General features: G+C 44.0%; 1 protein-coding gene across 1 annotated transcript in view; it reads right to left on the bottom strand.

The window, feature by feature from the left end:
• Positions 1–608: 608 nt before the first annotated feature.
• Positions 609–14,744, bottom strand: part of PPP1R1C (protein phosphatase 1 regulatory inhibitor subunit 1C) — a 53,426-nt gene continuing 39,290 nt past the window's right edge. Inside the window, exon 5 of the mRNA XM_037398204.1 lies at positions 609–2,390. Within this exon, the coding sequence (XP_037254101.1) occupies positions 2,302–2,390 (89 nt within the window). The 3' untranslated portion in view covers positions 609–2,301. The remainder of the gene's footprint in view (positions 2,391–14,744) is intronic.

Genomic DNA, 14,744 nt, shown 5'->3' with positions numbered 1-14,744 from the left:
CCAGCAAATGATGTCAAGATGGATCCATAGTAAAATCTCTGCAACAAGTCCTGTCCGTTTGCCAGAAAGGAGGAGTCTGTTCCTGTACTCAGACATGATGCGTGCATAACCTTAGGTCAAGAAAGAAAGAAACGCGTTTTGAAAAGGATAGAACACAGCTGGAATATTTAGAAATGGGGAACTGATAAGACCTGGATTTAGAGATGCATCTAAATACTGGGTGGCTATCTCAAGGCCTTATCGGACCTTGATGCTTTCTCTGGGTCGTGGCTGTAAGGCAGAATTGTTGTCCTCTCATTGCTGCAGTAACAATCCTGGAAACACTCGGATTCCAGTCCAAACTAAATCTTTCCACACACACCCCCCGTTATTTATAAAGTGTAGTCATCCTCAAGTCCAACAGTCATCCTGAAACAGGATGTTTAGTGACGAATTCTCCAAGCTCTCATCAGGTGTTTTGTGTTGCCTTTGAAATGTTGATTCCAAAGTGCTTGATACCGTGTCTTGGTATCAAGTATTTCAAGTGACGCACATTTTTTTCATTTGCCCATAAGTCCTAGACAGTTCTCATCTCAAGCCTGTGGGTACTAATAACCAGCAAAAATCCATTAATATGAAAAGTGCTTTATTAGCTAACACAGATAGATGGTGCAAGGTTAAACACCAACAACTGTTTTAGAACTGGGCGTATTGTGGCAATGAACAACTACGTGAAGAGCCTGGTGCTGTGTGGAAGCAAAGCTGTGGTGTAACTGGGACCAGAGCCCAGCTCTTCTTGCTACCAATCCGGTCTTAACCTTGGGCGATTCAAATGGTTTCTGAAGGGTCAGTTCCTTCTTTTTGTTGTTTGTGGCAGAAAAAATCCTCAGTCCTCTAAGTCTTGTAGCTGCTTCTGTGCAACTGAAGAGTCCTTCTTGTATATCCGTGCCGAGCTGGAGCCACGGATCCTGTTTGCAGTTTTTCTACAGAGAATGGCAACAAAGAGGACAGATACAGATGGAGGGCAAAGAGGTGACTCCCAAAAACACTTGTTGAAAGATCCTGTTCTTAGCAGGTCTTTGCAGAAGACCTTGGATTGAGAGTGAAATCACCATGCAAGGCATACACAGCAGGCTCTGTGTTTTCATACACTTCATCTCTTTTTTTTTTTTTTTTTTTTTAACTAGTTCAGCCTTTAAAAGAGACTTAAAGGATTGTAAAGTTGAACCAATGATAAATCTTTGTATCAAAGGCAGACAGTTAATACAAAACGACAGTGAATTGGTTTAAAAATTGGCCATTGATAGCAAAGGAAATGATCTATCAAATGCAACTTTGAAGAAACACTGTTTTCCTTCTCCACGTTATTTCATTTTATGCCATAGAGTTTGCTTGGTGTGACCAATAATAATATTGGGATGGATGGACCACGCCAAACTTCAGCCAAAACCCTAGGGCTCAGACACCTGCCAAGTCACCACAGCTTGATATGGTACCATTTACTGGCTGAAACTGTGGCAAGTGCAGAGCGGGCTGCCCCCCGCTGCAGACGGCTGTACCCTGTGTTTGCTGCGGGCGATGAAGGGGAACCGCAGCATTTCCTTTGGCTCAGCTGGTGGGGGGCACCCTGCTCACTCCCAAATTGAAACTTCTTCCAATGCCTCCAGGTAGCAATGGTCTTGTGTAAAGAGAAACCATTTTGGCTGATGTGACTAAGCAGCCTCAGACCAAAGGAAGGACAAGTACTTGAAGCGCTGCATATCCAGGGAACACGGGAAAGAGCCTTTGCATCTTTCTCTAGACTAAGGGTCACCTTTGCTTGCTTTGTTTCTGTCTCCGTTACTGCAAGTAACTAGCAAGACTGGTAAAAGCTGCCCTTAGCTGAAAAAATCATTTTATACGAACATTTCTCTGTACGTTAGACGAACCCACTGTACAATATACAGTCTTGTCTAAATGTACATAGTATTTATTTTGTAGCTTTTAAGTTGGTTTTATTTACAACAGGCCTTAGAGTACAGCTCACACGCAGTAGTTAAGCTCTGGCAGTACTGATGTCAGGTCACTAACATGTTTGCAAGTTACATTTCTAAGTCATAGAAAATTAAAGAAAAAAGACTTTAAAATAGCTGTTTTATCTTCAGATATAAGGATCACAGAACGCATTTGCAGATGGCTGCCGAACCCAGCCGAGGGCGCTCCCAGGGCCGCCAGCACGCCCAGCGCGGTGGCATGGGGGCAGGAGTGGTGGCGGAAGGTGTGACACACACGGCTGCTTGCTTCAGTCACTCTGCGACGGCGCTCGAGGCAGCGTCACGCTCTCTAATGGCCCCACTCCTCTTCCCGTTCGCTGACTCCCTCTTCTTCCTCTGGAAACGCTGACTCACTCTGACTCTTCAGATGCTTAATCCCTGAAAGTATAGAAGTCATGGTTAAAGTTGAGTTAGCTCATGTCACTTCTTTTTTTCCTGAAGGAAGAGTCAAATCCCCAAACTAATGGCAAGTTTTTTAATGCCCATGCTGACGCCCTGTTTCACAAACCTCAGTTAGTTCAACCAATACTATGGTATATTTTCAAAAGAAATACTCTCTTCTTTAAATACAGGCTCTTAGGAAATCTATCACATTTTGTTGAAGATACTGCTGAAAGATGCCTTGTAGAACAGAACAGTGTTTTCCCTTGGTAATCCTTGATCAGATTAGTACTGACCATCTCAAGCAAGTCAAAAGTTCTCGAGGCTTAGACAGTAGACATGGGAATTATTCTTCCAGAATTTCAACCTTCTGAGACAGATCTGCTGAAAGTCATTGCTCACATGGACCCAGTGCCCCACCATCACACCTTCCCATATGCACCAGAGGTGTTTTCCAGCCTGCATCCCTGTAGTCTGCACAGGACCTGCGGAGCTGTCCTGACACAAAGACGGCATTGCATCCAACAGAGTGGGAATGCTGGTGCTGAAGCCATGACCAGATTGAATCATTTCTCACATGGAGAAGGCATTCTGTTGACCTCTGAATACCATGTGGGGCTGGATGTAAAGGGTAAATACCTACCATGGGGTATCTAGAAGTTTAGGTTTGACAAAAGTTGTGAAGTTCCTGCTGCTGATTGGTTTCAGCCAACAAATGAAGTAGGTTCTATGAAAACTAATCAAATTGCAAGGTTATTTTTCCTGTCCCGTGTTTAGTACAAGCAAGCAGGCTCAATGAGTGGGCCTAATCCCACCTTCTCCACTCCACCTTGGTGTGGTAGAATTCGAGCTAAAAAAGGAGTCAAAATCAAGCTAAAAAGATGACAGAGAGGAGAGACAAGAGATGAACGGTTGTTATTTTCAAGAAAATCTAAACAGGAAACACGCAAGATTAGTTTCTGGTTCCCCTAGTTTTTGACAAAAAAAGTTGTAGTGGTAACATCACTGTTAGTCAAAAATGCATGATTTTGAAAATGTAAGCCTGAATTAGGTTTTCTGACATTACTTCTGTAACATGGAAACATTTTTTTCTTTCATTGTAGATCATACATAGTTCTATTCACTATTTCTAATTCTCAGAAAAAAAGCTTCCCTTATGCATCAGTTCCTCTGTTTGTGGAGGAGAAATTGCAGCCCAGCTACTTCAGATAAAAGCAGCTGGATAATCAAGCACCCCACTGTCATAACACTTGTAGAGGCACAATTTTCAAAAAAGGGATGGACCCTGTATGCAGAAAGGTTTACAGGGCAAGAGCCAGATTACCTCAAGCTGCGAGTGAGAGGAATTGATAGTGTATGTTCAAGAGTTGTGGTCCCAGCACCACTTAACCTGGAGGTTCCTAGATGCTACTGTTTATGTCCACACCATTCCAAAATGAGATAGTTTTTTCCAAATGCATCACTTAAAAAAAACTTTCAACAGAAGTTACTGCAGTCCAACAAAATTACAAATAGCTGCAAACAGGATCTTACAACATAAGTTACTCCAGTCCAACAAAGTTACAAATAGCTGCAAACCAGATCTTACAATGGGTCGTACAAGGGGAGTGCTGCTGGCTCGACTTCCAACAGGAGCCATCACTGCTCTGTGCTGGGCTCCGGGCTCCTCTCTCTTTTTTTTTTCCCACACAAATGAGAGTACTTGGTTCCCTGGGAGACTGTTGTTCAGACGTAAAACAAGCAAATAAATTAATGCTTGCAAGCTGCAGTTAGTGTGCCCTGCAATAATCAAACCATTTCCAATTAAGTAACTGTGATACATGGAGAAACACTTAGGGTGCTCAGCTACCACCAAGTTGGCCTCTTTAGCAACCCCCTTTAGTAAGACAAACACTTTAAATATGATTTCATCAAACTATAGGTTAATGGACATTCATTTCAAAATGGTGCTGTGTTTGTAGGGCGAATTTGTCTCCTGTGTTTACCTCTGGACTTGCAGAGCCATTTCTTGTGCGTTCACAGTACCCATCTAGCAGCTACTATTCAGTACTTCAGAGAGGAATTGCTGGGAGCCAGAATGTGGCCTTCTTTAGGGAACATTTCAAAGATGAAAGAGGGAAAGTTACGGACAGAAAAGAAGGCATGTGATACACAGTTAGTATGATGAAGTTTCATGGAGTGCTATTTTTGGCAGGAGTGAAAACTTTTGGCTATGTGGTTTAATTGCAATAAAGTGAAAATTGGAGGGAATGGAGAGGAATGACATCAATGAGCATTACTCACTGATTTTCAAGTAGCAGGCAACTATCAGTCTTACTTACTTTTTATAGCCTCTGTTCTCTGGCCTGCCTTTACCTCTGCCAGTCATTTAATGCCACAGTGTCATTTGGAAGCGAGGGCTCGCAGGCTTTCCTGCACTGACCAGTAAGTGGTCACAGGGCTTGGTGTCATTGTTCATAGGCCTCAGGGTGTGCTGATGGCATCAGGTTGTCAGAGTTAACTGACCCTATGTGTAGCGTTATGAAGTAAGATGCCCAGCTACACAGCAAAGTAAGTTAGCATAAATCGACGTACAGGTAATGAAATTCCTGTCAGTAGCTGAAGAACGTGTGTGACAGAAAAGATTGGTGGCTTTCCTGAAAAGAGACATTTCATGCACAAAGCGTCAGACGTTTACAGCACAAAAAAAGTCTGGGGTAATAAAAATACCTAGTTCAATGATAGCAATCATACTCTTAGATTAAAAGCTTACCTAGCCACGTAACGTTGCACCACAGTGGCTGCCAAGAGTGGTCAGAAGGCCCTGGGCGCTGGAGCTGGGCATGCCCAGGAGCACAGTGGTGCATTCATCCACATCTCCTGCTCAGCTAAAATAACTCCAGAGAGGGGCCGCTACAGCGGCGCTCCTGTCGCTCCAGCAGGGTTATTGGAGCTGTGTGCCCTGCCCTTTGTCAACAGAAAGCAAAGGATAAGCAGGTAGCGGAGGTGGAGCTATATCCACAGAGGTATTTTTTTTATAAGCTGAATCTATTCATACCCAGTATCTTTGTTTAGCAATATCTGGGTTCTTTGCTGAAAGGTTGCATTCTGCTAGAGACTGAGTGAAAACTTATTATTCAGGTCACCCCAACCGTTTCTACGACTGCTGCCATGGTAATGTTAATTTATTAGAAAGGGTATTTCCTTCCCATCTTTTCAATCTTCATACACTGGTAACAAAGTTCATGGTCTCAGCTTTCTCAAATAGTAATCACTAGGCACCAGTGCTCTTCTTTGGGGTTCGCTTCTATTCATTGATGAAGCACAGCGGTAAAGACGAGCAACGAATACAGACGCTAAGATTTTGCTCGCAGAAAAAGAAACCAAACCAAAACAAACCAAAGCCAGGGTATTTGGGGGGATATATGGGGGATATTTTAGAAGATACTGTTTGTACATACAGAGATCCAACTTAGAAACATCACGTTACTGGTTCCATGTAAACTATACAAGCTTCAGTGGCAAACAGGGAGGACTACAAATGCTGATCCAGAGTTACCCTGTCCCATCAGTGTCCCTTATTCCAGGCAGCGGGTAACTGAAGCTGTGGGCACCCCTCACCCTCCTGAAGCACTGTGCCTGCACCGTCCTGATGCTGGTTCGTTTCTCGGGCTGCTCTGCCCCCGCCTGCCCTGCCCTTGGTGCGGAGGTGGCTGCTGGGTCCGAGCCATCCCGCTGGTCCCCAGCTCCCACTGTGCCCAGCCCAGCTGCTGCTGCGCGCTGTCACGCCCTGGCTGGGGCTTTGCTCCTCACCTGGGAGAGCTGACAGCTAACCCCTTCCAGCCCGCAGGCTGCCCCTTCCCACCGCTCGCTGGCGATGATTGCATCCCTCCAGCGTGCTCCAGCTCTCCCTCGCTCTGCCTTACAACAAAGCTTGTCTGAACGCTGCTGCTCCGTTTCTTTTTCCCTTTCCCCACCCCCTCCTTTTCGTGCTTCTGAAGCCAGCAGGACAAGAATTGTTTTTCCTCAAAGGGCTCGTATTTCACTGCAGGTAATTTAATCCAATTAATGCTGATAAAGAAACCCTTAATGCCAAGCCAGATTCAGCAGCCATGCACTAATACACTTTGAACTGGTAATTCTTTTTAGATGAAGTCACTCCCTCAAAGCATATTTCTAGATTACTTATAAATTATGAGTGCGAATGGGACAACTTTCTGGCATTTTTGCGGTCACAAAATAACATCTATGCTGTTTAATCAACAGCTGTCTTTTTGCTTCTCTCCATCTGACCAGAGCACCAGATTACAAGGCTAAGCAGTGTCACAAGATATGAAAAAAACAAGTGCTCCTGAATTAAATGTCTCCCGGGGGGGGAAAAAAAATATCAGTAATTAAGGCATCTCCCTATCTCAAGTAATTAAAGCAGCTCCCCATCCTATTTAACACTTCTTCCTTCACCCCACTTCACTGTCCAAAGAACGGTGTTAACATTTGCCAAACCCAGGACTGAAGTCTGGTTGGCAATTTGAATTCCCTAAAGTTTGAAGGGTTATTCAGTTTTATGATCCTCTCTCTGTCAAAAACACATTGCAGATTTTCAGAAAGCAGTGAAAGGTGTAGCTGAGCCACAGACAAAGGAGCTTGATTTTCAGAGTCTCAGAACTCGAATCACTTCGAAATTACCAAGCAAACAAACCTGGCCAAAGAGGATAATGGCCAAATAATGATGTCTATTTTATGCCAGTCCTAAAAGAAATATGTTCTGGTTCCTCCAGCAAAAATGAGAATATCAAAACAAAAATCATGTACTCATGCCACTAAACAGGAAAAAGAACTTTTCTTTCTTATGGAACATTCTGGTTTGATTTTGTCAGTCAAGTATTTTTTGACTTATCTGAAACTTCTTCCTGATTTGGTGGGGTTTTCTCCCCAGCTGAAATGAATTTTTGAATTAAAAAAAAACAGGAAAAAAAACCAACAAACAAAACAAATGAAAAAACAGCATCCACCACAGGTCTTTGGCTAAGTTGGATGCAGTGGGAAGCAGTTGTGAAGGTGACAGAGCCCAGAAGAGCTGTCAGGTCTTCAGGGGCAACCTCCTCCAGGCACAGGTGTGACCCACACTGATACAGGAGAAGAAGCAGCTGTAGCAGAAGACTGTCTTGGCTAAGCGGGACCCCATGACAGTGCTCCAGTGCCAAAAAGATGATGTGTGCAGTGGATAGAATTCAAGACAAGGTAAAAATGAGGAATATATTAAAATATACTGGCCCAAAATACAGGGACGGTGTTAGGAAAGCTCAGGCTCAGACTGAGTTGAAATTAGGAAAGGGTGTCAGGAGCTACAGAGGGGTTTCTTCCTCCGCCTTCCCAGTAAAAGAAAAACAAGGAAAATGTGGACATGCAGCTCGGTGAGGTGAGCAGTCTAGCCATAGACAAAACTGAGGTGCTGAACACTTTCTTTGCCTTGGTCTGGACTGAGAAGTTCTACCAGGTATTTGTGCCCACAAAGTCCAAGGAGGGGAGGAAATGCTGACTAAGCGATCCCTTGAGAAATCTTGACCCACAGAATCCATGGGACTGGTGGGCTGCATGCGAGGGTGCAGAGGAACCACCTGGTGTCAGTATGAGGCCATTCTTTGTCATTTTTGAAGGGTTGTAGAAAGCAGGAGAGGTCCTCAGTTACTCACCATGCATTAGGCTGTGCCTGCAATACTGTATTCGCGTTCTCTGGAACACAGATGGAGGGTGTAATTGCACCTGTGAGGCTGATCTCAGGGACGAGGTGGCTTTTCACTCCATAAAATTGTGGGGCCAGGCTAAATCAGCATTTCCATACTAATTTTGGGAAACGTACAAACTCATAATTGGGTTGTGGCCATTGCGATCTATATATACATATATGTGACATATACGTACATATATATATGTGAGGTATGTATGTTTCTATTTGTTCCCAAATAAAAGGGATGAAAACAAGGGGATTAAGGGCTTGCATCAGACCAAGTGCTACTGTATTTCCAAAATCAAGACACTTGGAGCATCGCTTGTATGTGACCGGTACACCTACAGACAATATCTTGCATAGAAATCACATCCCAGGTGCGTAGAAATGTCAAAGAAGAAAATTCAGTCACCGGAGAAGGAGGCATAGGAGCGGGCTGCCCTGCAGAGCAAGTCCTAGCGCACCTACTGCTGCTGCTGAAATGGGGCATCTTTCTACCGGGCTTTCAGGGGCAGATCGTAAATGTCTCGGTCACTCTCCACTGGTGCACGGTGCCCGAGGACTGTCACTGCAGTTAAAAGAATATGCTGGCTGCCTGCAGATGTAACAGATTTAAAACCCGTATACTGTGTAAGACAAACAAAGCCTGCACACTCCTGTTACAAAAGAAACTGCTTTCTTGCTCAGCTGGGCATCTGTACAATGGAAGTAACACAGACTCTCAATACTTCACAAGATGTTTTGCCAGATGTTTCCAGAAGCATCGAGTGCTCCATGTGAGGAAACATGCTCCCTTCTGCGGGTCAGTGCTAGGGGAGATCACCGAGGCTCTCCCTGCAACAGGCACTGCAGCACAGCTCAGCCAGGCACAGCACAGCCCCCTGCTCCAGGGAGACACACACACACCCAAAAAAAAGCACAAAACGCTTCCTGCTGTTCCCACCTCCAACACAAGCCGAGGACCATCAGAGCCCGCGGGAGCAGCTGCCTGGCAGAAACCTCCTTCCATAGCAGCCGAGCAATTATTAAATGCTTTTCCTCTCTGTGACTTTTATCAGTACAACAGAATACAGCTTAACCAGCCCCCACTCTCAGCATTTTCTTCTTCATAAAAGTTCAGAGAAAGCAGATTTAGTAATTTTCCAATGTTCATTGTCAGGTGCATGCCAACTACACTACCGAATTTATTTCGATGTCTTGTCTTCCCCCTGTCCCATTTGGTGAAAGTATCAGAAACACAGCTGTCATTACTGGTTATGGTAAAACTCAGGGCTTACCCCCTGAACACACACTGGAAACATGCGTCCTAGGAACTTTGACCTTCCTGATCAAAAATTAATTTGTCTGTCCAGAAAAAAAATTAATTCCTACTACATACATTTTTTGTTTTAAACAGCTGAAATACAGAAAGGTATATATTCCATGCAAGAGCAGGACAGTAAATCAGTCAGAAAAATGTTAGTGTTTCCCAAATGCCTATTTTAAGCCTTCTTTTGTTTCCTCTTTGCATAAATGACCTGCTTTCTATCTCACTCATCTGTACAACCAGTTCCTGAAACCTTTAATCCATTTTTACTTAATTGGGTGGTTTAGATAAGCTCTCCTTGCATACCAGTCAGAGTTCAGTGCTTAAGCTTTTGTTAGTAACACCTTAAAATGCGCTGACCCTGTCCTTAACCCTACTTGCCTCCCCAGCTGCTGCCCTCCTCCCTCTACCATTCAGCTCGCCAAAAAGCTATGAAGCTTCAGCGCTCCGACTGCTAGGCTTTTAAATGAGCTTTTTCATCCTTTCTCCCACATTGGACTGAATGCTGGAGAGATAGACTGCCAGCCTCCCCAGCCACTTCCAAATCCTCCTCAAAATTCTCCGTTACGGAATTTAAGAAACAACCAGAGAATATTTTGGTTACCAACATGCTGAGACAAAGGCTGTTGCATTCTTCCCTAGCACTCTGCATCTGTTCCTGGGTTTGATTGCTACACCCCAGCTGGGACTTCCCCAGTGCAACAACCCAATTCTGTTAAATGTTTGAGCAAGGTTTAATGTGGCATGGTCCTAATCCCTGGTGCAGGTTCCTGAGTGCTATGTTAACATCGATACAATACAATTGTGGCATACAGCGATCAGTGGGGGGTTACCGAGTATGAACTAAGAGCTTGACCGCGACATGATATTTGTATGCAAGGAGAAAAATGTGTTTTACATACCTTTCCTTGTGTTTCTGCATTCCCGCCTACAAGAATGGCTTCAGTCCACCAACCTGGCAACAATTCTTTCATCTGCTGATGCTCACGTTCATAAATCACGGCAGATCCCCCGTGGCAGGAGGGTAGCCCTGCCTCCGAGCAGACCCCGCACCAGAGCAGCGGCCCAGCCTCGCCGAGGGTGGCAGCCGTGGTGTGTCCCAAGGCAGCCACTCTCCTGAGTGGTCCCTGAGCCACCAGTAGCCCAAAGAACATCAAAAAGCAATCTGTGACATGACAGCAGTAAACCACATGGACCCGGACCTTGACAATTCCCATGTGCATGAGTGACCAAACAGAAAACAAATGTGAGGAAGAGAAGACAAAATAAAAGTAAATGGATGTGGAAAATTTTGCTTTATAGATGCGGGCAACTGAGAACAGTCTGCCTGACACAGCCTTTGGAAGTTTTCTAAAAGTTAGGTTGTTCTTTGCTGAGAAAGACTGACAAATGCTGCTCTGTGGGGGTCACTCAAGGGATTCTGAATGGTACTCGTGCCTGTAAGCTTTTGTTAACCGAAGTTTCATGGCAAACTAATTACTTGAGGCTTGATAACCGACATGCAAAGGTCTGCCCTTACTTTGTGGTCAAGGAGTCTGAACACAACCAGGTCACTTGTTACTACACAGGGCTTGGTCCTGCTGCTCCCAAAGTTAACGGGGCTTCCTCTCACTGATCTCGGAGAAACAAGAGTCAGCTTCCGTGATTGATCTGAATTTCCAGTTATAAAAAATAAATAACTTAAAATAGCTACTGTTTATTTACAGTGAATGTATGTGAAATACTGTAAATTAATGTTCTATGTGGCTTTAACAGTTGAGGTATGGGATAAAGAAAGCAACACAGAAAATTGGCACACTAGGTCCTCTCAAAATCCTGTTTAGATTATCCAAAGAAAAGCCAAGTCAGGCTGTCACTTTGTCCTTCACAGCTGATGGAGTCTTCAAAGGCCAGCAGACATGGTGGCCTTCAACATTTAGAATAAAAAGAATCTGAAGCACCAGTGTGGTGGTTTAAACTATGTTGACACTTTAGCAAGCCATAAATCAGCAAAAAAAAAATAAAAATGTGTGCTTAAGATGAGGCTGAGGAGGAGAAAAAAATTTAGATGTTATGATTATGAGACCAAGATATTATTCAGTCATGCAATTTCATCTACTTTTTTTTTTTTTTTCTCTAACGTGCATCTCTTTCACAAGTGCTGATGACTAAATCAAGACGAATGATCTGAAGCACTGGCAAATATGACAGGTTTATGTAGGTCACATATCTGATCTGGATCAGATCATCAGCATATCCAGCAGGTCACCATGGCCTCATAGATGTTTGTGAGGGATCATTCGGAAACCAAGCAACAAGGGCTGACTAATTTTCTAAATGTCTGCTGGTTGTTACTAATTTCTCTTTCGCTGTAGTCATACAATATTCATTCCTCACGGTGAGCCTTTTACATGACAGATTCTGGGTCTCGTGCTCCTTTCTCCCCATCAAAAGACTCAGTGTTAAACTATCACAATGAACACTGTATGAAAGCAGCAAAATTCATGTTGCAAATGTCTGGCTGCTTTCCATTTTGTTCCCTCACAGCACTTCCCACTCCATTTTTCCCTCTCAGAAGTGGCTTGAAGCTGCACTGGCTCCATACAGCAAGCACGGAGGAGCTGCTCCAGCACAGAAAGGCTTTTGTCGGTCCTCTGCAGGCTGGCCAGGACATGCACCACAGGCAGGGGTCAGCTCACTGTGGCCCAAGGGACCACATCTCCCACTTACAGTAGCCAAAAGAGTAAATAGAGAGGCTTTTGTCGCCCCAGGCAACTGCTGCTGGTATGTAAACATCTCATCTGGTCCCTTCCTTCCTCGCTAGCCCTCAGACTGCAGAAGTTTGCAGGGTTCAAGTGAGCAGCAGAAGCCCCTGCAGGCAGCGAAGTGGAGGTTTCAGCTTCCAGCAATCTCAGCCCAACACTAACTATCCTTCAGAAAGCCAGAAAATATTTCTCAGCTGATTCTGTGGAGGATGGCTCTTGGTCAAATACCTCAACAGCAGCTTGTGCCGAGGAACGTGCGGCGATGACTCCCCCACTGGTGCTGAGGCTGGGCAGCGCTGCGAGGCTCCGCTGGGCAGCCGCGGGCTGCCACCAGGAGAGGATTAAAGTTTTTCAGCTGACATTTTTTCATCCCAATTTTTCATAGTTCAGAGCTAGACTTAGAGCTGTTGATTAAGTGTGCTCGAATTCAGTCAGCGCAGGCAGATCTTCAAAGGTGCTGTGCTTTGGCAGGTCCTGGGAAGGTTGGATGGCCAGACCCCCCCTCGGAGAGCAGCTCCCTGGAAGCCAAGTTTCATGGCTTTCAATGTGTTTGTTTGCTGGAACTGCTAAACCCTCACTTTTAACACCAGCACCACTCGCAGCCAGGCAGCTGTCTGTCTAACAGCAGATCAAAATCACAGGACTGGCAGAATTGTTCCCTTATGTCAAAAGATTACAGTAATTCCATCAAATAAAGGGCCATATTTTCAAACCTGGATCAGCTACTCCATAACAGAAGCCAATAGCTCTTCCACTGTCACAAAATATGTATTAGAACTCACTGGCCGTAGAAGTTTACAAGTAGCATTATCTAAGCACGTCCTCTTTATATTAAAATATCTTACATTTTCCCAGGCAACTTCTGTCGTTCTTACAATTCACCACATGCTGATCTGGGCTAGTTCATGTTTCCAGTTTGAGACACTCTGTAGGCTGACTAACTTAAAATAAGCCATGAAGGGAAAAACAAGAAATTGGTTTTACAGCTAGAAAATCACATCAGTCAAGACTTGGGAAAGCTGATGCTCAAGACAATATGCAACGATGCTCAGTATTTCAGCTGCAACATCTAAGTCCATTTACCAGTAGAGACAAGACAAATATTAGCTATACAGACTGCTATGTACAAAATAAAACAATGTTACCATCCTGCCTGCTGTAAGTAGGTGAAGGGAAAGGCTAAGGATGGTTAGGAAAATCTTAACTTTCATATGAGGTCTTAACTTCTGCATTGTAAAATACATGGCATCGTGCAACATAAAGTAGGGATCAAGTGGAGAATTAGGCTGAAGGGTGTGCTTTATGCCAGAGATTCAATTATATAAAAATAAGGGTCCTTTCCTAGCCCTTAGATCAATGAGCATGTACAAAAGTGATCCTCCTCTTGTCTCTAGGAACAAATGCTTTGTTCGCAGCTACTATTCCTTTTGCTGAGGATAAAAAAAATAAAAAAATAAGAGTTCTGCCCCCAGTACATTAATATATTAAACGGTGATTTATATCCTATTGTGAGAAAGGGAGTTGAGTCTCATACCAATTTAATTTCCTTTAATCTGTTCCTGCCAATAGTGGCAACCAAGAACATTTTCTCTTTTTTTTATTTTTTCTTCCCCACTTCCTAATGGTAAACCTCTGATGTTCTCTCCTGGCTGCTTCTCTTACTTCAGCACAGTTATTCAAGACTTTATCTTTTCTAATACAAAGCAGAAATTCATCCTGTCCAAAACTGCTGCTGAGGCTGCACAAACCAGTCTTCAAAGCAAATGTATCAGCATTTCTAAAGGGTTTTACTTCAGCAACTAATTGTTGGGGGAAATGATGTATTAGAGAAGCTGAACTGAAGGAGCCTGAGCTGTTTGGATCTTAAGTGGGCTGAGATTTGCACCTACTTGGGATGTGAGGTAGTTACGGCTGCCATGATATGGAAAAGTACACTGTGACACAACAGTCGCATGGCTCTTTTCATGCCATATGTTTTAACTTCAAATAAAATGGCTTCCATTCGAATGGCAATTTCCATTAGGGTTTAAAAAGTTTCTTGGCTGGCAGAGATCTGTTTCTAGTGGGGACAGATGAAGCAGCATGCCTCTGCTGCAAAATCTGTCACAAAGGTAGCGTGGGGCACGCAGCTGCTGGGGGGCTGCGACAGCCAGCCCGGAGCAAGGCAGACATGCTGCACGCTGCTGCTCTGGCAGGGCATGCGACAGAAACAGAATGGAAAAGGAACACCCCTCCTCAACTGCAAACTTCTGAGCAGTGAGAACAAAGTGCAGCATTTTTACCTACCCTTCGCTTACAGTGATTGGCTCGTAAATAAAAATGTGTGATAAAAAGTCCAATTAGTAAAGCAGGGGAATGAAATCTTATACAGCAAAATAACCTCTCAATGTGTGGCAGTACCACTGATAACAGTAACAAGCACCTTTTCACTCTCCAGCCTGGCCCCTCCACAAACCTTTTTTTTTGAGGAAGGTAATTTTGTAGATTCCCTTTGAAAACAAAAAAGCAAACAGCTTTTTTGACATTTTGACAATGTCAAAAATACATGTACATGAATAAAAGAGAATGGATCTATTCCCTTTGTGAAAACAAAT

This window comes from Falco rusticolus, chromosome 8, assembly GCF_015220075.1.
Source record: "Falco rusticolus isolate bFalRus1 chromosome 8, bFalRus1.pri, whole genome shotgun sequence".
Classification (NCBI taxonomy): Eukaryota; Metazoa; Chordata; class Aves; order Falconiformes; family Falconidae; genus Falco; species Falco rusticolus.
This window is presented reverse-complemented; position numbering and strand designations above follow the sequence as displayed.